Genomic DNA, 27075 nt, shown 5'->3' with positions numbered 1-27075 from the left:
TCCAATTTAATACTAATCACTCATATTTATTAATAAATAAAATATTATTAAACTCATGATAATTTTTAACCGTTGGGGACAATGCGAAGGACACACTGAAACCAAACTGAGAAATAGTTGTGTCGTCCGTCCACATTAGCCACTTCTCTGGGGAAGGGAGAAAGTGGAGATGGATCGATTCAAGCCGTCGCTGCGGAGAGTTCAACTTCAAAGCCCTGTCGGCAGTGGAAATGGGGGAGACCTCTCCGATTCCCCAATTGACGGCGAAAAAGGACTCACTCTCAGACCATCGAATAATAATGATACCGAAGATCAGGAACCATTCATGGGTGTTAAGGTTCGAAGAAAAGCTTCTCTCCACAGAGACTACAAGGGCGATTATATCAACGTTCAGTCCGATCCTTTCATCATCAAAATCTTGGAGAAACAAGGTGCTTTCTTCATAAAGTCACTTTTCTTCTCCTTCCTCATTCTGTTGGAAATCCGACACTTCTTGGCATCTAAAAGAAGGATGATAACTGAGCACTAGGTCTTGCATATGTGATTCATGAAACATTTTGTTTTTTTATTTCGTTGTGGAACCATTGACGGTGCGAATAATTCAGTGTTGTCCAATTGTTTAGAATTTTTTAGGTTAAATTGGTTAGCTGGTTTATATGTTTCTACTGAGTGAACAATGATGTGTAACCTCTGATAATTCTTGTGTCTCACCGCACGGTGGAATTGGCAAAATTGAACCTCTTGATTCACCAATGTTGCTGAAACCTTCCGGAATATCAAAATCGGACCTTGAATTAAAGACCATTTAGTTGCATTGAAATCTGACCACATGTGGGAGGTTGTCCTTCCTCTGACAAGGTTTAACCTATATGACTGATAAATTATTTTGTCAGCCCTTTCCAAGAAATCTTTCATCATCAGCACTTGCAATTGTACTTTTCAGTAGGTGTTGCGTATAGAGTCATTCAAACAAAATGATTTGATCATGGTATAAAATTTCTCTAAGTTTTTAGTGCTGGGTTTTATCGTTTACTCTTTCAACCATAAATAAATCAATTTGCTATCCTACATTTTGGCACTTTCCCTATAATTTCCTTACACTTATGTTGCTAGCAACTAAGGACTTTATTGTGGTACACGCTTGTTTCCTTGGGTCATTTCTTGTGTCTTTTTTGCTTCAATGTTTTTACTAAACTCAGTTTGTAATTGAGGGGGGGACTGGATAGGTTTCGTATAACATGGATCTCTTGTATCTGACATATTTTTTTTTTGATTACTCACTGGAATTATGGCCCAGTGTCACAGTCTGCATTTTGCTTGATGCTGTCAACAAATACTCAAAATTACAAGTGTTTTGAAACAAATCTTATTACTTGTGACTACCAAATAGGTGTGTTTTGTGCTGCATGGTTAGATCTCTTTAGTCTGTACATGAAGGTTGAATCTTCAAGAGTGTCTAGCACATCTGATTTATTTTCTCTACAAAATTCATGATTATTGAACTGTTTTTCTGTTTGATTGATTCTAGTAAGCATGTCTTTGTCACTAGTCAATGTAATTATAGCCTAAAGAACTGTAAAGCTCCCAGGATTGTGCTGCTTCCCTTGATTTTGGTATATTGTTTTAACATCTGTCTTTGTCCTCCATCTTTGCAGGGGATCGGCAGGTTTTGTTTGCAGATAAGGTTCTAAAATTTACTGCATCAGGGAAAATGAAGCGAAGAGTTCTATTAATTACAGACTTTGCTATTTATATTGTGGACCCACAAATTAGAGCTCTCAAAAGGCGGATTGCTCTTGCAGCTGTTGATAAGTTGTGCTTAAGTGAACTGAGTGATAATTTCTTTGCTATAATTGTTCCAAGTGAATATGACCTCCTCATGGCCAGCACTAGGAAAACAGAAATTGTAACAGTGCTAGTCGATGCCACCAAGAGCACATCAGAGTATGAATTGGAGGTGGTATTTTCCAACAAGTAAGATTTCTTTATTATTATTTCTGTCAAAAGTGCCATAATGTCCAATGTGATGCTGACTGCTTCTTGATATGTCAGAATGTGTGTCATTTCTTATGATATTTGAGGTTGTCAGAGCTAAATGTGATCTGAGAATGCTACAATGAGATACTAGATAACTCGTAAAAGTGAAAACTAAATGTTGCCAGTAACTATAACATTAGATAATCTGTTTCTTTGTATAATAATTGAAAGACCTTAGTGGTGGAGATTCTTCCAATATCATTAGTTGGTGTTGGAAAAGGAAAAACCTCCATGAGATTTAGGCACATTTCCAGAGATATTTCTGATATTGCTGTCACGTGTTTCTGTTTCTTGGTCTCATGTACTAAGATCTGTAAATTGTATAGTGGCCATGCTAGCTAATTGGGGTGTTGATCTGCAACATCTTGTTGTTTATGATCGTCCTCTGAATTTTATTTATTTTTAATTAAAGCATTCACTTTTCAAACAATAAGGTCCTATTATTGGAAAAGAAAAAAAAGTTAAAAATACCTGCCCCAGACTAGCCAATTGTACATGGAATCATATTTCTAGATCAGTCAATTCCTTGGCTGATAGGTTAGCTAAATTTGGAACATCCCAGCAATCTCTTATTGTTTGGGATGCTTCCCCCTCCTTGTAATCTTGCTCTTTTGAACCTTTTAATATAACTCAGCACTATTTCAAAATAAAAATAAAAATGTGGAACCTGCCTGGTCTAGATCTTGAAAACATGAAATCCAAGCCCATATGGAACCATATCAACCTGGGATGATGAACTTGCTTTTTGAACTATGTATTATTTATAATATAAAACTTTTGAGTTATTAGACTTGGGCAATTTTATCCTATATGGAGGCTTTTCTTTGGACAAGAGATATCAGGTTTTAAAAATCTCTTCTACTGGAGCAAAGTCTTGCATTATAAAAATTGTTCCTCCATTTTTGTTCTTGTTTAGTTTTTTTTTTTTTTTTTTGAAATGTGTGTATAGACTATTAAAAAGAAGAGAGAAGTACAAATCCAACCTAGGAGAGAGGGCCTTCCTCCACAACAAGGTGTGGAGTGAAATGCCCGCCTTAGCCTGAATGTTTGCCAAATGATTGGCAGAACTAGGAATGTGCTTCCAAGTACAAATTTCTGAGTACATGTCCCAGTGACACCACGGAGGTCTGATGGAGTTTGCACACCAGCTAATAATGACCGTTGAGTTGCCTTCGATGCAGAGTGGGCCCATGAGCTGGCTAGAAAAATTTGAATTCCGTTTAGCAATCCCGAAAGTTCTACTGTTGTAGAGTCGGAGATACCAAGAGGGATTGCAAAAGAGAAGAGGAGATCACCGTTAGTATCATGGATAACTCCTCCATATCCCGCAGAGCGAGGGCAACCCAGAACGCTCCCATCGAAGTTAAGCTTGAAGTGGCCCAATGGTGGGGTGGGTGTGTGGGGGGAGGATTGAGACAGCCCAGCAACCAGCTACCAATTTTCTCTAAAGTTTGAGCTGCTGAATTCTTTTCGGTTAGAAGCCAGATAGATACTTGGTCTGTAATGTAATCAGTCAGAATTTTAGTGGGGGAAGATTTGAATTTGAATTTCCTCTTATTTCTTTTTTTCCATAGTCCCCATAGGATATGCCCAATGCAACACAAGAGAATCATCTTTCCTAGCTTTGGGAGTCTAGTATCAATGAGTGAGAGGATAGTGTATGACAAATTTGATGCAGCGCAGTACTGGAGCCCGATTTTGTTTAAAAGAGAGGTCTCGATAGAGTGGGCATAATGGCAGGATAGGAGAATGTGATTGGTTGTTTCTGGAGCATGTTTATGTTTGTTTAGTTACTTCAGGGATGTTGACATTTAGATTTTCAATCAAAATTTCATTTATCAAACGTAGTTTTTTAACAACTTTATTCAGTTAAATTGCTGATTATTTTGTGGCATTTGTTAGATTTGAATATAATGCTGGTGCAGAACTGGTAAAAGAACTGGAGTTTAAGGAAGTTGAAGGTAGTTGCTACTTTTTCTGGTGCCCTCTTTATCTGTCTTTGCTTTCTCTAATTTTATCTCTTGGTTAATTTCAAGCCCAGAGTCATAGTATTGGGTTGATATATAAAAAGATAAAAGCTTCTTCATTGTTCACTAGGCAGAATATGCAAATGAAGATTACCTGCAGCTTGTTTGCTATTATAATTAGCTTGCATCCTTTACAGTGCATTTTGATCAATAATTGTGCTTTGCAGGAGGTGTTAAAACAAGGATTTTAAGGAAATGAGTGGCAGCATCTTTGATTTGCAGTTATTAGACAGGTTATATTTTCAATTCATTCAAAGAAAATTGTTCATTAATGTTGTTGTCTACCCGAAAAATTTAGCTAATCCTTTTACAGGGTCTGCGTCTTGTGTGGGATATGGTTGAGCAATGTAGCTCCAGTGTTTGGTCCTGGTGTAGAGAAAATCAAGTAAAAGTTTTGTTTGTATAAAATTTCTACATAATTCAACTGTGAAAATTCTTAAGGTTGTGAGAACACAGATGAACATAGTGGTGCTCTGGCATAAGTCTTTATAGTAGGGTTTTAATCCTCAATGAACAGTACTTTCTGTGTCTTTAATGTTTTGGAGATCCTATATTTTCATGAAGCCCCACAATCCGATTATTTAACTTCATCCAGAGTAAAGTGAGGGACTTTCAACATGCCTTTTGGTCAAGTTGATAATGTTGCATAAACTATATGTTAGTGCTTGGATGATTCTTCTTCTTTCTTTTATTTTTTTCTTTTAGTGAGTAGTTTCTCTGTTGAGTCTCTGTGCGTGTGCGTGAGCATTTGCAGTCAAACTAGATAAGCTAGTTATAGTGGAGTAACTAACAACATGATTTGTATACCCTACTATGCTGTGCTTCCATTTTAAGAATTGAAATATAAGTAGCTCAAAGGCAGTCTTGAACTGCCACCAATATGTGATCATAAACCACACCAGGAAGGAATTTTCTCCTTAGGCTGGTATCTCCCTTCGATGGAATTGATGTATTCTGGCCCACATGCCCCCCCCCCCCCCCCCCCCCCCCCCCCCCCCCCATAGGATTCCAATCATGGCTGAGTGGGAGCCTCCCCCCAGAGATTGCATTAAACTGAATTTCGACGGAAGTGCTCTGGGTTGCCCAAGTCCGGCTAGTGTGCAGGGTCTCTAATTCAGCCACTCCCCCTTGGAGGCATTGGCCAATAACTTCTTCGATTTCAGATATTGTATCTTCCATTTCTTGTACTTGGAATCACACTCCTAGGTCAGCCAATTCTATAGCTGATAGGCTAGCTAAATTTGGAACCTCCCAGCAATCTCTCATTGTTTGGGACGGCTCCCCTTCCTTGTAATTTTGCTCCTTTAAGTCTTTTAATATAACTCAGCACTATTTAAAAAAAAATGTGATCACAAAAGAATTCTTAGTTTGCTGAATTAGTAAGAAAAGCTAATTCTTTCCAAATTTTGCTTAAAATAAGAACTTTTACGAGGTTGTGCTGACAATTTTTTTAACATTGTACTCAAATTTGTTACTTATTTTCAATATTTTCAGCAGCTATTCATTGTGAACATATGATGGAAGCTACACTACCATTTTTAAGGGATGACAACATTGGGGAGACAAGGACCAGTCCCAACTGCTTGAGGTAGGGATGGGTTTTGTCTATTCAACCGAAGGGAAGGCTGAGATTACCTCAAGAACCTGCACTTACTCACATTAGGGAAAAACTTAAAGTTAACCCCCAAAGCTAACAAGTCCTAGGGGTTAAGTGTGCATTTAGTTTGTAAATATACCCTCATAGTTATAAAAAAACGGAGTTGCTTGGTGAGCACATAGCGAACTATTCTTTCGCCTTTTACTAAAGAATACCGTGTGCCCGCCACATATAAGCAGCATACGCTTATGTTTTAAAGAGGGTTTTTATTAAAAGCCCTCTCTTTTTAAACTTTTTGCAATATATTCACACCTTTCTTTCAAAAAAAAAAAAAAAATATACCCTCATAGTTTGTATTATACCATGATGTTCTAAAACAAAAGAAAGAAAGAAAAGATAAAAAGGGTATTTAAGAAAAATTATTTTTTCCTTAAGGTAGTGGATCCTTTTATGCCCCTACCTTAAAAAATACTACCAAAAAGAGAAAACAAGTTTTGAAAGAAAAGATAAAGGATATTTACACAATTTCGGTGGTTGGCTTGGAAATAATTGGTGGTGGTGGCAGAAAAACATACCATAAATGGACCTAGATGAGTCCTCTTTGCTCAACAGTCCTTGATGGTGTGAAAAAGGTCAAGAAATCTTTTTCTTTATGAGCCTTCACAGCAAATTTGTCAACTGATCCATTTTGTCTTCCAACTTCAAAATTTTCTTCATTTTGTACAGAAATATGTCCAAATTTCTGGACTAAATTTGTAATCAACTGTCTCCTATTATTTTGGTTAGAGTTCTATGCTTCTTGTGTTCACCATGGTTGAAGAAGGACCCAAAAAAATTGCTCTGATACAACTTGATAGAAGCCACTTGGGGAGTCTCATCTTCTTTAACCTAGTATAGGAAATAGTGAAAAAGGGAGGTTAAGTGGCTGGAAAACTTTGGGTGAAGGTAATTCTAGAGAAGATAAAGAGCTTAAGAGAAGGGAAGAAGGTTTAAAAGAGATAGTGAGCTCGTGTGAGGATAAGGGAATACAGAAAGCTAGAGAGAATGCAAGGGAGGTAGAGAGAGAGAAAATTAATTAAGATAGCTTGGGAAAAGGCGTAAGTAATTTCAAGGAAGAAGGGTAGAATAGAGTTGAGAAGATAAATAAAGAGAGGAAAAGAGAGTAGTCTCTTGAGGGAGAAGAGATAAGGAGAAAGAGCTTAGGTTTGGGGGACGAGTGGGAAGAGAGAGTAGAGAGGACAAAAGCAGAGAAAGAGAGGATGTCTAGGGAGAGAAGGGAAGGGAGAATTAGGCAAGAGGAGCGTGCAGGTCGAGAGAGAGAGAGTGAGAAATAGAGAAAGAGAAACTGGAATAAGCTGTTGCTTCTAGGGTTCTTGCTCTAACCTAGTCACCTCTATTTATCCTTTTTTTTCCAATTACATAAATCAAGAAAATCAAGTGTACATGATTTAAGGAGATTACTAATTTAATTTTTTTTTATGAATGGTGCGTATATTGATAAAAAAATACAACAAGAAATGGAAACTAAGGATTGCTTTGACCAACCTTTGACTACTTCTAGATGGAATGCCAATTCTACCCCAAAGCTGGCACCCCTTAGTAATTTTCTGGAAAACTTCAGAATTACACTTAAGGTCGTGTGCTCCTCCCATGCTTCTCCTCATTCTAATTTTGAATCTTCAAGTTTTCCTTAACATGGCCCTTGTCAGAATTATAGAAAACATGTGATTTCCAACATTATGCATGGCCTGTGAGAGTAGTTTACAAAAATTATGGGTTTCATTACCTTACAAGATTGAGTGAGAAGATTGCGGATTTACTTACACAAAGCTCTCTTAGCACAAAGAGCAAGATATACTAGCTTTGACCAATGCCTTTTAAAGGGTGATACAGTAGTGAAAATCAAAATAGAAAATACACCCCCATCCTAATGTGAAATCCACATGTAATAGAAAATCAAGGGTATGTAAACTTAAGTAATTTGAAATTCAAGATCAAATTTTCAAACCCAACCAATTAATTGAAAACAAAGCTCTTAAAAAAATTGCTCCATTCGTATGATAGGTTCGAAGTTCAAAAACCCAACGATGATTTGCTGAACAAAAACTAGTATTTTGTAAATCCAATTCCTCAAGTTTAGCAGCTAGATAAGCAAGTAGAACTTGAAGATACAAGTTCCATTATATTTGGCCCAACAAATTCAGCTCAATTAGATAAAAGATTTGAAACTAAGACACAAGATAACTTGTTGGACTATTGTAAATGCTTTAACAATAAAGTAACATAAACACTAGCTCAAAGAAAAAGCTTAAGAAATCAAAAATTTTAAAATATGAGTTCTATGTAGGTCAAGCTTATTGAAACAATTCAGTCATACATTAGATAGGAAAATCTAAGTTCAAATTAACTTCCTAGACAATGAGAAGATTATCTAAAAATTACTAGGATCAACCCAAGAATAAATCTAAGCTAAAGACACCTCAAAGATCTAAAAGAAATGCTCTATTGCACTTTGCTTTCCAAAAATTATGTTAGATTGCTATTTGAGTGGAAAATCTGGCCTTTGTAGATGATTTGAAAGTGTGTGTGTGCTTTGGGAAGTCACTCTTTTGTTTTGGCCAAGCTTCTAGGTTGAAATGAGGCAAAAAATCACCTTAAAAACGATGCCCTAACTTTGAAAAGGGACAATTTGTTTGTTTGTGAATTCTACTTAATTCTGAATGAAAAGTCATGAATAAATACTTCAAATTCTTTGTTTGAACTTCTAAACACAATGGTGTGTCATTTATCTTTCATAATGACCTACTTTGGCTGGATCGAGACTCAAAATCCACTTCTATTACGTTTCTGGTCAATAGTCGTTGAATGTTGGACTGACATTCGAATGTCAGGCATCTGGGCAGCTTCTACCATCAAAATTTGAATGTTAGAGCAACAACATTTGAATGCAAGTGTGGTTTTTGAATGCCAGGTTCTTGCCATCCTATTTTTCTTTCGTTTTCTTCCATTATTTGAAACCTACTTTGGGTGACTGGCTGGTTGATGGACTAGTGGAGTTCAGTAGCTCGAGTTGAACCGAGAGAATAGAGAGCTTAGAGTGGTAGACTCAAAGATAGTTAATGGAGCTCGGAAGTTATGGTAGTTAGTGACCCTTGAAGCGGGTTTAACCACCTCTTTGATCAGTTATCAATAGTTAGTTGTTTTAGGGTTGACAGAGCCTATTTAATTGATTTGATTGAACTTGTTGAAATGGCCTGAGGGCATGCAATTTATAGATCAACCCTCGACCAATGATACAACTAGACAATCGTACCATGACTGTGATTGTTTGATACTTCTCCTACTCGAACTCTTTCAACTAGGCTGACACTCCACATGTGTCTTCTTCTTTTGCAAGTCTCCAGTCTTCTTGCATTGGAGAACTCTTGGACTCAACCTATGGACTTAGACTTGGTCTCCACCATAGCCAACAAGGCTTGGTCTAGGTTGCTTACATGGGTTCATATCACATCCATCCTAGAAGCTTGGGATGGAGAATGTAGAACTCCTCAAACATAAATGAGAACAACCTAGGGTTAGCAATGGCATCCCTCAATAAAGTGTTGTTGTGGACAAGATACTTTTGACCTTAGCAAACTGAATGTGGTGGGTAGGATCTTATCCTTTATGGTTGGGTATGCCTGTTGAATTTCTGGAAAAAGAGAAAAACTTCATTAACTTAATGTAATTTGCCTAGACTCCAATGACAATTAAACTACCCTTGTCCCAATTACACCTAAAGTTAAACACTAAAATATAGGTCCTAGAAGAATTGAACAACTGAACATAAATAGAAGACTAACATAATTAAAACACCTTCAAGTAAACTCTTCTGTGAGACTTCTTCCTATGTGACTCCTCATAGACTCCACCATATTAGTTCTGGCGTTTGTGAGACTTCTTGTTGTGAGAGTCATTTAAGACTCTTCTATATTTGGTTTTCAACATTCCCCTTCAAGCTGGAGTTTATAACTTTAGCTTGCAATGAAAATGATTCTTGGTCTTCAATTTTCTTTTACTGAAAAAAATTCTTCATAGATGCAAAAACTTCATCTTTTGTGCTCTCTCTTTCTTGAATATTTTATCCCCAACTAGTGGAGGAGAAGTAGAAGAAGAAGTACAAGAAAGAGATATTTTGTTTCACATGTTGTTGTCATTTTTATGTGAACAAATTACCTCTTTCTTTTACTTTTTCTTCTACTTCTCCCCCTCAAGCTGGGTCTATATGTCCTTATTATCCCCAACTTGAGGGGGAGAAGTAGGAGAAGAAGTACAAAAAAGAGGTATTTTGGTCATATAAAAATTACCACAACATATGGAACAAAATACCTCTTTCTTGTACTTTTTCTTCTACTTCTCCCCCTCAAGCTGTGGATAAAAAGGACATGTTGCCCCAGCTTGAACAAAACACAACGTGGGAGAAGAAAATCACTTCTAGCCGTACGACAAAGCTTCATACACCAATCACAACGGTCATAGTCTAAAAACACACTCCGCTCAAATTTAAAGGTGGAAAAACTGCCCAACTTTAGGGCTTAACAAAAAGAGACTACTCACTTTTTAAGGGTAGCTAAAACACAAATCACCTCTGAAGAATAAAAGACTTGACTCAAGTTGGATGTTGGGTAAACTCCTATACTTTTAAGGTAATGGGTCTAGGCATTGCTCTAAAGTGATGAGAACACAAGAAGATAAATTGAAGAAATACTAAAGAAAAGCAACTTTAACTAGAAAGAGGCGACTATGCAACACTCATACTTCCAAAAATATAGCTCAGAATCACAAAAGGTTTGTTGCTCAAGAAACCAAATTCAAAGTGGTTAGATTCAAGATTATGATTGAATCCAATTCTCTTCTAGGATAAACGTGCTTCTATCCGATGGTGGTGGTGAGAATTTCTCATCTCTCTTTAATAATTATCTTCCTCAACATGGTATTCTTCATCATATTCCATGCCTACACACCCCTAACCAAAATGGGTTGCAAAAAGGCGACACCGCCAAATTGTGGAGCTAGGCTTGGCAGTTACTTTTGAAAGTAAAGTTCCTATAATTTTTTGTGCCAAGCGTTTTCCACAGCTATTTATCTTATTAATTGCATTCCTTGTATAGCGCTTCAATGTAAATCTCCATACTTCATTCTTTATAATACTCATCCCTTTCACATTCATGTTCACTTATTAGGTCCTTTTTTTTTGCTTCTTTACAGGATTATGCTAAAACTAATTTCTTCCCTCGCTCACTTCCTAGTATTTTTCTAGTTTCCATGAGATTATAATGGCTACAAGTGTTACACCCCCTGCCTTGATAAATTTTTTTTCTCTAGGCATGTATTTTTTGTGAGAGTGGTTTCCCTTATAAATCTCCTACTAAGCTTCGTTTACCTTCCACAACTATTGAGCTTAGTGAGTATTTTACTTTAGCTTTCAAGATTACAACTCACCATCCACCTCTCCACCTACAGCCCCGGCTCCTCCTCGACCTTACGTTTATTGGCCTTGCCTCCTTCAACTATGGCACCTTTCCTGTCCCCTCTTCCCTCACAGATGCATGTCCTAACCCCTGAAGTCGTCTAGAGAACGTTTAGGTTGCCAATGAAGTGAAGTCAACTATCTTATCTAAACAAGATCTTGGGAAGAACTCCACTCAACCCAATTTCCCAACAAACCCGATCCAATAAATCATCTAAATCGGTCGAATGAGGCAATAATTCAAAAGCATTCAAATAACTTCCATGTACACTTTCCTAACAACTACCAGTTTTTTTTTTTAAATGAAGATGTATAAACAATTAAGAGAGGGCAAAGAGTAAAATACCTAGCTAAAAAGGGCCTTCCTCCCCAACAAGGTGTTGGAGAGAAAGACCCAACATAGCTTGAGTGTCAGCTAAATGGTTAGCTGACCTAGGAATGTGCTTCCAATTAAAGTTTGGAAGAGAAATTAAATTACATATATCAAAAAACATATCCCAATGTCGCCAGGTGGGAGGGCTTGACTTTGCACACCAATCAATGACTATTTTAGAGTCGCCTTCAATACATAGGGGTCCCACAAGATGGCATTGGAAGATTTGAATCGCTTTAAGCAATTCGAAGAGTTCTGCAGTGGTAGAATCGGAGATTCCAATTGGCCCAGCGAAGTTGAAAAGTGGACTACCATTACCATCATATATTACTCCACCAAAACCTGAAATAGTAGGGCAACCAAAAGCGCTGCCATCAAAATTTAATTTGTAGTGGCCCACCGATGGGGGAGACCAAGTTGCCATTGTCGGAGGACGGGAAGTATACGTCAGACCAGCAATCAATTGCCTGTTCCCTTTGAGATTGGAGCCGCTAAGGCTTCAAAATTCCTTACGCGTCAGGAGCCAGGTTGAAACTTGGCCCACAATATTTTCTATCGGTATATCAATAGGGATATATTTAAAGTTGAATTTTCAGTTGTTTCTTTCCTTCCATAAGGCCCAAAGGATATAACCTACGCAACATGAAATGAGTAGTTTCCCAAGCTTCTGGAGGCTAGCATTGGTAACTGAAAGAATAGTAGATGGAAGATTTTGAGAGGGGCAATATTGGAAACCAATTTTATTTAGGAGGCTAGTCCAGACAGTATGGGCAAAATGGCAGAGTAAGAGGACATAAGTGACTATTTCGAGAGAATTCTGGCAGAAGGGATAGGAGGGGTCCTGGACAGGGGTTCTGCGTCGAATTAAGGAATCAGAGGTGAGGGTTTTGTTCCTACAATCGTTCAAGATAAAGAATTTAGCACGGGGAGGGGCAAGTAGGGTCCAGGCAATGGCCGCTGGGTGAATAGGTTGAGGAGGACTGGGGCTGTTGAGAAATTTATAGGCCGAGGCAGTGAAAAAAGAGCCTTCTGGGCAAGGGGTCCATATAAGTGTATCAAGCAAAATCCGGCGTGTTAGCGAGGAGAGACTGGTGAGGAGGAGCCAGCTGAATCTTGCTCATTGTTTCCAGTGAGTAGTTTCATTTCTGAGAAGATTTGAAAAATCATGATTTGATTGATTTTGAAGAAGTAATTCGGGAGAAGAAAGGGACCTTTGTTCTTCGAGGAGATCAATCTCAGATATGCGGCGACGGATAAAATTTTCCAAAGAGGCAGCAGTAGAGCGATGTTTAGATAAGTTAACATTAGAAGAGTTTGCGTAAAACTAAACTTGTACAGTTATTCAATCAATTAATTACAATAACCTGAATTCTTTGTAAACTTTTCATATTTTGAATTCTTTCTCATACCCTTCTAGCCTAGTAATTCCCCCAATTACCTAAGGCCGTTTAGTCTAGTGGTATTCTGTTTACATTAGGTGCGTCAGGTGGCAACTTCGAATCGTGCCACACCCCTCTCAAAAAAAAAAAAAATTCCCCCAATTTTGCCTTACAAGTTAGAACATGTAAGAAATAGCCTTCTCGCCCTTTATCCTATGCAGCTCACTAACACAAAAAAACAAGGCAGAGTCTTAGACAAGTTAACATTAGGAGAGTTTGCGCGTAAAACTAAACTTGTACAGTTATTCAATCAATTGACTACAATCACCTGAATTCTTTGTAAAATTTTCAAATTTTAAATTCTTTCTCATACCCCCTCTAGCCTAGTAATTCCCCCAATTGCCTTACAAGTTAGAACATGTAAGAAATAGCCCTCTCGCCCTTTATCCTATGCAGTTCATTAACACAAAAAAACAAGGCAGGGTCATAGAACACCCCCGATTTAAGCTATCGGTACTTTCAAGTATGTAAAATTTTCATTGCATGATTAATGCCCCATCTTCTCACCTTCAACATATGGAGTGAACAACATATATACAAAATCAGACAGGAGTAAGAAAATTAGCAATTTCACTTTGGATCATACTTGGGTTACTGGTAAAGAAGAAGTGGGTTATCCTTGCATGTTCAAACATTAAACGCCGACAACAATGCGGTATTTGACTTGGCTTTAAATACTCATATGTCAGCTCATCAAAAGCATTGTCCACCATTTTACTATGATCGTGTACCTCTTGTTCACATCTTTTTCCTTCTTCCATGTAGCTTCTAAATATTGGAGTGGCTGATCCATTGTATTCGTCTCTCTAGGCAAAGAGAAAAACACTTTGTAAGCATGACATACAAAGAAAAAGCATTATAGAAGCGATATTACAATCTAAGTATTTTGAAAGTTATTCTTTTCAGTACAACTATTTTCAACTTCTGAACGTAAAGGTCCTTTTGGTTCTATTTTCCTTTTCTTATGCATAAATTATAGAGGAGCTAAGAAGGAGAGAAACAAAACCAACGAAAGATAAATTTATTTATTTAACAATCATAAAAAGTAGTTATGTTTAAACTCTCCAATGACAAAATATCCAGGTAAGCCTAGAATTGGCTACTTACCACATTTCCAGTGGTATTTATCAGTAGTTTGATAAACAAGGATAGCCGATCATAGATCTTTGACCGATAATCTAGTTTGTCGAGAAGATTATCGGGTAGATGCTCTCTCAAAAGAAACATAGCTGGGATGACTCTCATGCCAATACCAGCTTCATCTTTCCCATTGCCAAGATATTCATGCAATACTGTTAGCACTTGTTTTCTGTCATCGTCTTCTCTGTGATTCATGTAAGCTTCAACCTGCCTCACCCTCTGTGTATTGCAAAAAAAATTAAAGAAAGTGGGTAAATCAATACCTTCAAGTGAATTGCTTGTATGTGTATCTATCATCTGCTTGGATGCCTCTTTTATGAAAGGGGTGACTGGGTGAATATTGAAGGAGAATGCAAATAAGGCAAAACATTGGTGAACATTTGAAGGATTATTTAATCATGGTTTAGGTGAATTTTTTTTTTTTTGAAATGATAGGTGAAATTTTTTAATCGACGCATAAGGAGAATTTATTGTTTTGCTTTCCATAAGAGTTAGAAAGTCTACTTACAAGGTTGAGCAAGTAAGGAAACATATCCCTTGCTTGGGCCTTGGTAGATAGAGTTGCCACTTCATTGAATGTGTTGTACATTAGCCAAAATGCTGATTTTAGTCGTTCAGGAAGGTGGTGTACAGAAGTTGGATCCCATCTGCACCAGGTAATTACTGTTAGAACGATTAGATTTCCTAAGATAGGAAACCTATTTCAGAAGTTGAAATGAGACCATTATTAATTTTTTAAGGACAAAGTTAAGAAACTTCAAGCATATGGACTTGAAACTCAATAAAAAATTGCAATGAAAGTACTATTTGAAAACTTGATTAAAACTTCATGATAGTCCAGTGCTAAATCTGCTAATAATAAAGCAAGAAAAAAGATAAAACTTACCCTGCCACTGCTTGAGACAATGCCCTCAAGTCCTCAACTGATTCATGGATCATATAGAGATCTTGGATGATGTTCTCAACATAATTGCATTTGCTGTAAGCCATTCGACATGCAGCAAATTCTGTTTCATGCATGGTTGCAGCAATGGAAGAATATATCTCTGCAGCACTTGACCTTTCAAAGAAAGGATCACTGAAGCCAAAACTCTTCCTCCATCTATCATTGTGAAACCTCAGCTCAATCACCATGTCACCCCAATTTAGAAGCCTAGTTTGTAGGGAAAAATTATTACCTATGGATATCCCGTCTCTCTCTGTGATAGATTGTTAGCTGCCGGTTATAGTCTAATTTTGCCAACTCCAAGTACTTTGAGTTGTTGACGTTGCACAACCTGTCATTTATTACTAGTTAGATTACTTGTAGTTGCTAGATCCTATCGGGTTATACAATTTGGAGACCCTTACAAATAAAGTGTCTTGGAGATCCACACATCATTTTCTCCATAGTTGTGTATGTATTCCCTCACTTCTAGTCTTTGAATATTCGTTCTCCATGGGAATTTCAGAGAGTGTTCTACCTAAATGATTGAGACAAGTTAGATATATACAGAAGGGAAACGTCAGTTAATTTTTTCTTGAAATGGTGAGAGTGTTCTAACCTCCTTATGAAAGGCTTTCTTCAATGACCACTTGTCATGTAAGTGCTTCTGTTTCAGGCATGATTTAAGATACCCTTCTGCAAAAGCCTGAGCTTCCGTCATTATAGTCTCCCCAGGGAAGCTCACTTGAGAGAATCTATACATGTTGAACATGTCACTTAGCCCTAGATGTGTCTGCCCTACAAAACAAAAGAAGTTCCCATCTTTTTCTTTGAAGTTATTCAACGCATCTGCAAAAAATATGAGCAACACAGGATAAGCAATTCCTCTTCTGTGTAGTCTTCTTGAAGCGGAGTTAATGAGAACAAATCCACCCAGAAGTACCAAACCTGGAGAAATTGGGTAACCATGCAATCTTAGTAGTCTCAGAGCCATGCTAGAATCGTCAACATCAGGAATTGGATTGTCTCTTCCCCATGAGAAACCTTCTTTCTTTAGATGTCTGTAAAAGAACTATGAGCAATTGGTGTGCAATGGAAGCACCACCTTTTTCCCTTCCCTTTTTCTTGTAAATCTTCACCAATATGCTGAGGAATGGAAGCACTCACCTATATAAGTAATCTAGAGCATTTGAAATTTCTGGTTGAAAATGATGAGCAATCCCCAATCTCTGAATAGTATCCACTAACCAAGCACGCTCAAATATATCAATTGGATATTGCGCAGGTGCTGATACAAATCAATGGTCTTTAAAAGCTCAGAATCTTCATTAGTGATCACGATAAAAGAGGATGTAACAAGACATACCGTGATCACCAAATCTGTTCACAATGAAAGTCAAGTAATCGAGGCATTTCTTGTCTCCAGTTTTCATGTAAGCAAATGCAGTGGAAGAAGGAGAACTCAGGAAGCTCCCATCTCTGGACTGCAACTTTAAAATTTTCTCCCAGTTCACTACATCTTCCAGAGCTTCAAGAGAGTAGAGCAAGGTAGTGTGAACTGAATGGATTACTTCGACTGGAATCCTGCAAGTGATTTTTTGTCATTTCCAGCATCAAAGCAATATACTATTCATTCAACAAGATGGGAACTGAAGCTACAATTTGATTTTGTGTGCCCTCATTGCAGAGATCTCCTTGAAGTAAGGAAGATTGTAAGGAAGGTCGAGGCCGAAATTTCTCGCTTCCTCAAGCATGGATGGGAATATCATCTCGAACCCACACGTTCGAAGGCTTAAGGCCTCATACTCCAAATTTTTCACTCCACTTTGCAAAAAATTTAGCCCTTGAAAAAAAAAATTGTTGGTTAAAAAAATAAATGAACAAAAAAAAGTTTCATATTATCTAAATCCATTGATTTAATTAATATTTATATTTATTTATATATTAGTTAGTATAGTGATTTAATGGATGTTGTCACTTTAAGTCTTGTTAGTGCCCTTGTCTAAGAAAGGCTAGAAAAGTATTTATGGGTAGAACCAATTTCAAGGGAGCATTAGTGCTCTTCCATTTTTCTGAAAAAATATCCTTGAAAATTCTTACTTAGAAAATGACCTAATTTTCCAGAGAGAGATTTTCAGTCAAGACTTGCTCGAAGCTACTCTCCTAGAAAATCATTAGGAGAGAGCCTTCTCTTTCTACCGCATTCCCTTTCTTTCCCGTCTCCCTTTCTTTATTTCACTTCTTCTCTTCTTCCCTTTTTCTTTACCCAGTTTCTATTGTATCATAGTAGCCAAAGGTAAAAAGCCTTGGTTGGTGTCATCTCTAGTAGCAAAAGGGTGAGGATGGCGTTGGGACTCCCTACCCCTATTCCCTCTTTGTTTTTCCGTGGAAACAAAGAGCGAAGAGGGGGGGAGGGGGCACCACAGCCTTCTTCCCCCTTTTTACCCAATGGTGGAGGAGCCCCGCCCCCTGGCCACCCCAGAAGGCTTTGCCTCCCATAGGCATGTGGAAGGAAGAAGAGGGAGTCTATAGGAAAATTTCACTAGAAATTTATAAACCCAGTTATAAACTAGGGTGTGACTATAGTATGTAGGGTTCATTAAGGGCTTCTTGCACTGTCGAAGGAAGAAGGTGGAGTCTATAGGAAAATTTCACTAGAAACTTATAAACCCCAGTTATAAACCCCAGTTATAAACCAGTGTGTGACTATAGTATGTAGGGTTCATTAAGTGCTTCTCACATAGAATGCACAAACATTTCAATTACAGTTTGTGATTTATAAAATGTTGAATTTGATTAGGGTTGTTTGTAGTTTCAATGTAAATCCAAAGAAGCATTTATTGTTTCCAAAAAGTACCTTTTGCAACAAGATGATGTCCAACGTCCCATTTGTTGAGGGTAAGCACACAAGCCAAAGTGCAAATTAGCCTGTCATAGATTAGAAAGAAAGAGGGTTCACCCCAGGAGCCATCTTCATGCTGGTTATTGAAGATCCAACCAAGAGTGGTTGGAAATTGAGGTGTGTTGGGGTTGTCAATGGCTGAAATCCTGGCAACCCAAGCTGTATCATAGGCAGAGGGACTTGTTTCCCCGTCATTCAATGATCCAAATATCGTTTTTATTTCTTCTTTTAGATACTCTATTTTCAAATCATCATCCCCCTCCTGTATCCATAGAAAGATATTTTTCATTTAATCCTGCAATGAACTTTAACATGACATTTGTAAATCATATTCAGAAGTTATTGTAGTAATTTTGTTCTTGCGAACCAACGGTTTAGTCTTATTTAGACAGATGTAAACAACAAAAAAATAGTTCTAAGAAAATGTTATCACAAAGGATGAAGTGCTCCATGGTGCTTCTCCAACTTCTGTCATCTCTTCAAATCGACATTTCTTGCTTGATCCTATGGAGGATTTAGCTGTGTCCAAAAAATAAATACAAAGAGCTAATAAGTAGGGATTCCATAGTAGCTCGGTCAATCGAACTACGAAACCGATCTCTTACCACAAAACAAAGAAGTTTCAATCAACATGATGAGAATGTTAAACTTCCATATTCATATAATGTTTTACCCTTGAGCCGGCCTTCTTCATGCATAAAAGATTTAAAGTCGACATTGCTATGAATACTAGACTCCGAAAAATTTCAGGAAATAACATAAACAGCTAAAGAAATTTCCATGGGGATCTATTTAGAACTCCATGGAAAAGAAAAGAAAATAAGAATTTGATTATTATTATTTTTTTAAAATAGTTAATGAAAAGAAGAATTTGATCATTATCTTATTTTTTTTTTCTTTTTCTCCAAAGGGTTCAAAATTGGAGAACTGGGATTTACTATGAGAAGATTTCAGCACGTAAACCGATCGAGAACCAGTGGGTAGCCCTGATTTCAAGGCTTCCACACTGATTTTTCATTGGAGAGCTGCCTTGATTTTGGTTGTTTATCGCCTAACGACAGAAATCTGTTCGTCTATCCATGTCTCTGTCATTTTCTCTATCGAACAGTTTTAACTCTACTATCAATAAAGCTGCATGCATGCAAGGTCGTACCGGAAAAACCAGACGACGCCGTTCTCAGACGGCTTTGCCTCCACTTCGTTCCTGATATCTCCACTCCCCAAGAATTGCACCATTTTGCTACATGAATTTGCTGCCTAGTGAACGGAGTTGAAGGACAGATCACCAACCGCTCCATCTTCCACGCAAGAAAACTAAGATGATCAGCAGGTCGTCTTTCCCGCTGACGAAGTCGGGTTTGTCCCTCTCTTCTGAATGACGAGCAATGAAGTACAGGTCGTTGGATTCTCTTATAAGAGTTCGTTTTGTTTGTTTCTTCTGCAGCATCTCAAGAGCATCGGTTCGATAAATACAGCCATGTCGAGACAAATTGTTTTCCCAGGAAGGAGAAGTTGACAAACATTATCTTTTACGTAGTTGCGAGTGTGTATGATTAAACTGTAGCCTGAACTGCAACGGCACCATTAATAACAATAATATTCTGCTTTGCAGAGAGTAAACAGATTATTTTTTCTGCAACTTTCTGTCGCCGAGGAAGGAGATTTCGACAGCTTGTAGCCAAGACGAATCCGACAGCCCGACACTGAGATGCTAAGAGAAAAATATTTTAAAAATGAGATAACAGCAATTTAGAGGGTTATTTTTCCAATAACCAGACCAATGAGATCTAATCAGTAGTCGGATGCCCACCATCTTTTGCATGCTCATCAAAGTACTGAAAGTGGCCAACATTATATCAAACTCAATGGTCTCATGGTAAGGAGATTTATTGGTAAAACCACAAATTCAAACTTCTCAGTGGTTGTGAATTTGCTCACCTGACTATGAACTCAAACATATCTTTTACCCATCTTTATTCCTTTTCCTTTTCCCTTTCCCTTCCAGAGCTTACAAGTCAAGTCTTCTAGCGTTTCATTTCTTCGGAAAGGGATAGTTATCTACCCATTCAACGATCAACTTCTCATTCAATTCACACTTCAATTGTCTGACTCAAACTTCTCTCCTTCAGTCTGCTATTTCGTTAACACATACGTTTAAAAAGTCTTTATTTTCACTGGATGGGATATGGGATTCATCCACTCGCCCTTTTCTATGGTTTAACACGATCACTTTCATTTGATAATACAGGAGCTTACCCTCTTAGACACGTTAAGAAAATGACCCATTACTGAGGGAGTAGTTTCCCATAGATGGAAAAATAAGAGTTTAAGGTTACGAGATTTGGTCTAGCAAAAGGCATGTGTATTTATCATACCCATCTAATAATTGTTCAAGAACTCTCACATCTAATCAGTCATGCTTTTGGGCAATTAAAAGAGACGAGCACGATTCTTTCCACATTGTCTAATGTTGTGCCTTCACACTGGGACCTCAAAATTTACCTGATATGAGTTCCATTTATCAGACTGTTCAAGAACATGGAATTCAGATACAAACAATGAAATATTAGTATTTCCATATAAAAGAAAGTTTGCAATAAGTAAAAACAAAAATTGTTTGCCTTCGCCTTTGTTTCTGTCGCAATCGCCTGCCATCGCCTTTGTTTTTGTCGCAATCGTTATCCCCGATGATCGCCGGTGCTGCTGGAAATTTTCCCTCGGCGTCGTTCCTCGTCTTGACGGAAAACCAGAACCAGTAGGGGAAGAAATAATCCCCCCCCCCTACGTGCGCGAAGATGAATTCTCACATGCGACTTTCGCTTGTGCGAGATCATAAATTAGTATCTCATATTTTTTGTAAACATTTTTCTAATTGAAAATTATTATTTAAAAAATCATATAATTTTCTAAGTAAGATTTTCCTGCCTAGATGGGCTAGAAAACCGTATAGAAAATTTTTGAATAAGTATTTGACAGTTGATGATGTAATACTTTTAGCATGAGATAATTTTCATATCAATTTTGTGTTTGACATTTTATTTGATCAAAAATTTATCAATAAGTATAGTTTTATATTATATTGATTATTAATTTTTATTTATTTCCCTAAAATAGGCAATAAGAGGTCCATTTAACTTTCCTAAGAAAATTTAAAAAAAAATCTTTTAATTTTCTAATAAGTCACTAATAGTAATAGGATTTTATTTAAAGGTTTTTTTGGAAATATGTATCATAGGAAAAATATTTCTAGTTTTTTCTAGAATATAAATTTTCAACTAGGTGCACTAAGGAGGCCATTGTAAATTTATGGCCAGATTCAAAAATTAAAAAATAAGTTAGACAACATTTGGAGTAAAAAAGATTAATATTGGTGCATTCTAATCTATTATTGAAATTCAATTTTGAACTTCCCCTATCATTTTTTTTAAATGTATGCATAATTTTATATATAATTTATTTGAAATATATTTTATATAGAGTATTAAATGTAGGTTAAGCTCGAACTCAGCTAGAGCTTGAGCTCAAACTCGGTTAAAATTATTAGGTTCGAGTTCGATTACAATTTTAGGTTCGAGGCAAGGGTCGGTCAAGCTCGAGTTCAAAATATTTAAATCAAACTCGGCTTGAACAAGGTTCGGACTCAGCTAGATTCGATGCCACCCTTGTGCCTAATTTTAAGTAGAGGTCATTCCCAATTTTATGTAAAATCTATGCATAATTTTATATACAATTTATTTGACATATATTTTTTAAAAAGTTTTAAATGTATGTTGGAGCACGAACTCAAGACTTAATTTTTGAAAAGTTTTAAATGAATCTTAAAGTTCGAACTCGAGTTCAAAATATTTAAATCAAGTTCAGCTCAAACATACTCGAACATAGATATGTTCGGGCTCGACTCCGGCTAAATGCCACCCTTACTTTTGCACATCTTTATTCTTTTTCCTTTTCCTTCTAAAGATTACAAGTCAAAGTCTTCTAGCGTGTCTAACTTCTCTCTGGTGTTTCGTTAGACTTTCGTTTAACAACACAGAAGCATACCTCAAAGCCTTCAAGTCTTTATTTTCTCTGGATGGGATATGTGATTCATCCTCTCTCCCTTTTCTATGGTTTCACACGATCACTTTCATTTGATAATACAGGAGCCTACCCTGTTAGACACGTTCAGAAAATGACCCTGGAGTTTACCCTGTTAGACACGTTAAGAAAATTACCCATTAATGTATGTTGTAGTGGACCATTGTTACTGGGCGCAAGGTGGTCATGGATAACTGGCACCCGTATGATTCTTCCCTCGAGAGCGGAAATGGTTCCCGGGTGGCAGAAAAAGGTAATCATCATCGCCGTGGTTGATGCCGCTGTGATCACCACCGTCGTCATCGTTCTCATTAGACTACTTCGCAAAAATCCCAGGTCGAGATTATGTGTTGAGGACGGCGGAAGAAGCAGAAAGCAAAGCGAGGATACGTTTTCCGTATGGAACTATGACGGAAAAATCGTGTATGAAAACATAGTCGAAGCAACTGATGATTTCGACGACGTTAATTGTCTAGGAATCGGAGGAAGTGGGTGCGTCTACGAAGCAGAACTGCCTACAGGTCAGAAAGTGGCGGTTAAGAAACTGCATTCAGCAGAAGGAGAAGAGATAGACGAGAGAAACTTCCGGAATGAAATTCATGCGCTGGTTGAATTACGCCACCGGAACATTGTGAAGCTATATGGGTTCTGTTCTCATCGCAAATGCAAGCTTCTGGTTTATGAGTTGATGGACAAAGGGAGCTTAGCTGGTCTACTGAGCAATCCTGAAGCTGCTGTTGAACTGGACTGGGCAAAGAGAGTTAACATAATAAAAGACATTGCCAACGCTTTATCTTACATGCACCATGACATCAAAACCCCGATTATTCATCGAGACATCACCAGTAAAAACATTTTGTTGAATGAAGAATTTAAGGCTTGCGTTTCAGACTTTGGGACTTCAAAGTTCTTCAAGCAGAATTCATCTAATTGGACAGCAGTTGCAGGCACTTTCGGATACCTTGCACCAGGTGAGTCTCTCACACTCTCGTATCAGTTTCCCCAGAATTAAGTTTCAAAAATGAATTGTTTCCCTTAGTTAACAAAAAGGGTTTCTGCTGAATGCCGATTTGAAACTGCATGCAGAGCTTGCTTACTCAGGGAAGGTGACTGCAAAATGTGATGTCTACAGCTTTGGAGTGGTGGCACTTGAAGTCATTCATGGCAGCCATCCGGGCGATCTCTTGCTTTCCCTGTTCACATTAGGTACAGGTCTCCAAGATGAACTGTTGGAGGATGTGTTGGACAAAAGACTCCGTTACCCATCTGAGCAGGTGGTTGAGAAAGAGGTGGTAGCAGCGGTGGCAATCGCACTGGCGTGCACGCAGTCGAATCCATCGTCTCGACCGGATATGAAAAGGGTCGCTCAAGCGCTGGCGACTTGCAGGTCATCACTCCGTCTACCTCTGCACGCGATTACTCTAGGACAATTGAAGGATGTTAAAATATGATTTGTTATTAGAGCTGAAGCCCTTCTTCCTCTTTGTCTCTGAAAATAATAAGACCAATAATTCATCTCTTCTTCTCCGCTCAGCTCCAAAAGGCCAAACAATTGCTTTCTCCTCTTTGCGTCAATTCACACCAAATGCCCAAGAGCCATCTTGTCTCCGATTAAATCGGTGCTAACGTTAAGTCAAGGAATTTGTGGAAACTCTATCGGGAGTTGAACCTGGAATCTCCGATTAGATTGGTACTAGTGTTCAAGTCAAAGTATTTGTGGAAACTCTACTAAGAGTTGTGTGATAGAGAGATAGAGAGGGTAGAGAAAAACATAGAGAGTTTAAGTGTGTTTTTGATTGGATCGTGCATGTCGTTGAGGAAGTTATGTTTCAATTTACTTAGTTAAGTAGGAGTTTGTTTTTGATTGGATCGTGCATGTCGTTGCTTATTTTTTAGTGTTACTTTCAGTTTTGTATTAGTCTATTTATATAGGTTATTTTCCTATCTCTTGTTTTTTTTCCTCCGCAGCGGTCACAGCAGCAGTCACAGAAGGAGAATCAGAGCTCCCGAATAATTACCGTCGGTACCAGAGTCAACAAAATTTCGGATAACCGAAAATCAGAGCTCCCGAAATCCGTTCGGTGACACCATAACCCAAATTGTCCTTCCCGTCGCTGAAGAAACAGAGCTCTCTCTCTGTCCACCGAGGGCCGTCATTGCCATCGCCGCAGACCCGTCCTTACTCGATGAAAGCTCCCTTCAGAGCTTCCCGAAACCCAGAGATCCCAAAAATCGGCAAGAGAGAGACATAAAAAAAAATCGTGCCGCAATCGCAGACCCCTTCTTCGCTGATTTCTTCACCGATTTTTTCTTCCTAACTTTGGACGGAAGAAACATCTCTGATTTCTTCGCCAGCGTCGACGTTGATCGTTTGTCATTTTTCTAGCGTTGCTTCAAGGAAAGACATCAAGAGGAAAAAAAATGTCGCGTCGTGGCCGCGGACCTTCCTCGCCGCTGTCGTTACTAGCGATGGAATCCGATTGCCGAAAGCCCGTGTCGCAGATACAGGCCTTCACGCGGACGTCAAGCGGGTCAGTAACCCGCTTCGTCCTCGTGAAAAGCGCGTTTCCCGGTGGTCCTCACTCTTCCTCAGGCGGGAGGGTACCTGGTATTTTTTCTCTCGCTAAATTTTCAGATAAAAAAAATTTTAACCACTCCAGCAGTCTAGCCCGAGCAGTCTAGTAGACTACCGTGTTCGGTTCAATAGAACCTCGAGAGTGATCTAAGTTCATATAAGGTGAAATTGATGGCTTCTGATAGTTTTATACAGCCAGCCGTTCCACGCTTTGATGGTCACTATGACCATTGGAGCATGCGCATGGAGCATTTTTTGAGGTCCAAAGAATATTGGACGGTTGTTGTTTCTGGAATAACAGAACCAACAGTAAGTGTTGTGCTGATAGATGCACAAAACACAGAGCTTGAAGGGCTGAAGTTAAAGGATCTTAAAGCAAAAAATTATCTATTCCAAGCTATTTGATCGCTCAATCTTGGAAACCATTCTTTGCAAAGACACATCCAAGCATATTTGGGATTCCATGAAGAAGAAGTATAAAGGTACAACAAGGGCTAAGAGGCAACAACTTCAAGCACTTCATTCGGAGTTCGAAATACAGAGAATCAATTACAGACTATTTTTCAAAAACGATGACAATCGTTAACAAGATGCGGATCCATGGCAACAAGACAAAGGATGTTCTCATTGTTGAGAAGATTCTGCCATCTTTGACACCAAAATTTAATTTTGTTGTTTGTGTTATAGAAGAAGGTAATGATGTTGATTTACTGTTAATTGATGAATTACTAAGTTCTTTGTTGGTTCATGAGTGAAAAATTAACCAACAGGACAAAGAAAAACAACCATTGAAGGCCTTATTCAAAAATCACTCTACACCCAGTAGAGCTGATAGAGGACAAGGAAAAAGCAGAGGTCGAAGTAGAGGAGGCAGAAACAACAATGATTGTGGGAACCAACAACAAAATCATCATCACCAAGAGAGTCAATTTCAAGGGAGAGGCAAAGGACGTGGAGGCCACCACTCAACAACTTATAGATCAAAGTTAGCAGACAAATCCAATGTTGAATGTTTCAGATGTCATAGGTATGGCCATTATAAATCAGAATGTCAAACTGATTTGAATAAACAAAGTGGAGATCAAACTAACTTTGCAGAAAAGGAAGAAGATGTGTTTCTTTTGATGGTGTGTCATGTGAAGGAAGAAACTCAACAAAACATGTGGTATTTAAATACTAGCTGCAACAACCACATGTGTGGAGAGAAGGAGACATTTTTTGACTTGGATGAATCCTTTCGCAGCTCTGTTAAATTTTGTGACAACTCCACAATTTATGTTATGGGAAAAGGAAAGATAACAATCTAAACCAAAAGAAATTTCACCCACACTATCGCAAATGTTCTTTTTGTGCCAGATTTAAAGACCCAGGAGCTTCGGCCCACATGACTCTAGCCCACTCAGCGTTGGATCAGTCTGTCTCCTACACGGGTAAGAATCGTGCAATTGTAGGGAATGGTGCATCCCTACCTATTACCCATACTGCTCATCTTTCCCCTTCACCAGACTTTAAATTGTTAGATGTCTTGGTTGTTCCCCATCTTACTAAAAATCTCTTGTCCATTAGTAAATTAACGAATGATTTTTCTTTATCCGTTACGTTTACTAATGATTTTTTCACTGCTCAGAATCGCCAAACGGGAAAGGTGGTGGCAACCGGTAAACGTGATGGAGGCCTATATGTGCTAGAGTGTGGAAATTCCGCTTTTATTTCTGTTTTGAAAAATAAATCTCTTCATGCTTCATATGAATTGTGGCATGCTCGTCTAGGACACGTGCATCATTCCGTTCTTTCTTTGTTAAATAAAAATGGACACTTTATCTTACCTCCTTACTTCCATCTCCTAAATTATGTGATACATGTCAACTTTCTAAAAGTCATCGTTTACCTTTTTCTCAAAATGAAAAAAAGTTTCATATGTTAGAGCTAATTCATTCATTGCAACATATGGGGTCCTTCACCAGTAACATCAAATTTGGGGTTTGTTTAATATGTTTTTTTTATTGATGATTATTCTCGTTTTACTTGGCTTTACCCATTGAAATTGACATCTGACTTCTATGATACCTTTCTTCAATTTCAAAAATTTGTGGAAAACCAACATTCCGCTCGTATAAAATTTTTTCAAAGTGATGGTGGTGCAGAATTTACTAGCAATTGTTTTAAACACCACCTTCGTACATCTGGCATTCATCATAAACTATCTTGTCCATATACCCCAACCCAAAACGGTTGTGTCGAACGAAAACACCATCATGTGACTGAAACTGATTTGGCTCTGCTTTTCCATTCTCACATTTATCGCTTCTGAATTGACGCTTTTAGCACTGCCGCCTACATTATCAACCGCTTGCCAACACCACTTCTCGGAGGTAAGTCCCCTTTTGAAATTCTCTATGGTCTTTCTCCTAATTATGAAAATTTTCATCCCTTTCGTTGTCGTGTTTATCTATGTTTACGTGATTATATGCCTA

General features: G+C 38.0%; 2 protein-coding genes and 1 non-coding gene across 6 annotated transcripts; all 3 read left to right on the top strand.

Annotated features, from left to right (window-relative positions):
* Window positions 1-101: 101 nt before the first annotated feature.
* On the top strand, window positions 102-18950 carry LOC137965820 (uncharacterized). 4 transcript variants are annotated; one of them, XM_068812180.1, is made up of 5 exons: window positions 102-431; window positions 1656-1974; window positions 3940-3998; window positions 4232-4297; window positions 16333-16356. In XM_068812180.1, the coding sequence occupies exons 1-4, from the start codon at window positions 170-172 to the stop codon at window positions 4261-4263; spliced, it is 672 nt and encodes a 223-aa protein (XP_068668281.1). In that variant the 5' UTR covers window positions 102-169; the 3' UTR covers window positions 4264-4297; window positions 16333-16356. The 4 variants fall into 4 exon arrangements, with proteins under 4 accessions (XP_068668281.1, XP_068668280.1, XP_068668278.1 ...); XM_068812179.1 differs by lacking the exon at window positions 16333-16356 and adding an exon at window positions 4378-4618; XM_068812177.1 differs by lacking the exons at window positions 4232-4297; window positions 16333-16356 and adding an exon at window positions 18860-18950.
* LOC137966786 (U5 spliceosomal RNA) lies at window positions 5823-5941 on the top strand. The gene has a single exon (XR_011116277.1). It is a non-coding gene; the product is annotated as a U5 spliceosomal RNA (small nuclear RNA).
* Window positions 18951-22255: 3305 nt separating the features above from the next.
* Window positions 22256-23477, top strand: LOC137966382 (MDIS1-interacting receptor like kinase 2-like). Its single transcript, XM_068812968.1, has 2 exons — window positions 22256-22997; window positions 23113-23477. The coding sequence occupies exons 1-2, from the start codon at window positions 22256-22258 to the stop codon at window positions 23475-23477; spliced, it is 1107 nt and encodes a 368-aa protein (XP_068669069.1).
* The last annotated feature ends 3598 nt before the right edge of the window (window positions 23478-27075 follow it).

This window comes from Aristolochia californica, unplaced genomic scaffold (genome assembly GCF_029961685.1).
Source record: "Aristolochia californica isolate CCGP_79_NKW_82.1479 unplaced genomic scaffold, dmAriCali1.0.hap1 SCAF_5, whole genome shotgun sequence".
NCBI lineage: Eukaryota > Viridiplantae > Streptophyta > Magnoliopsida > Piperales > Aristolochiaceae > Aristolochia > Aristolochia californica.
The sequence above is the reverse complement of the archived record's forward strand: the minus strand, read 5'-3'. Positions and strand labels throughout refer to the sequence as shown.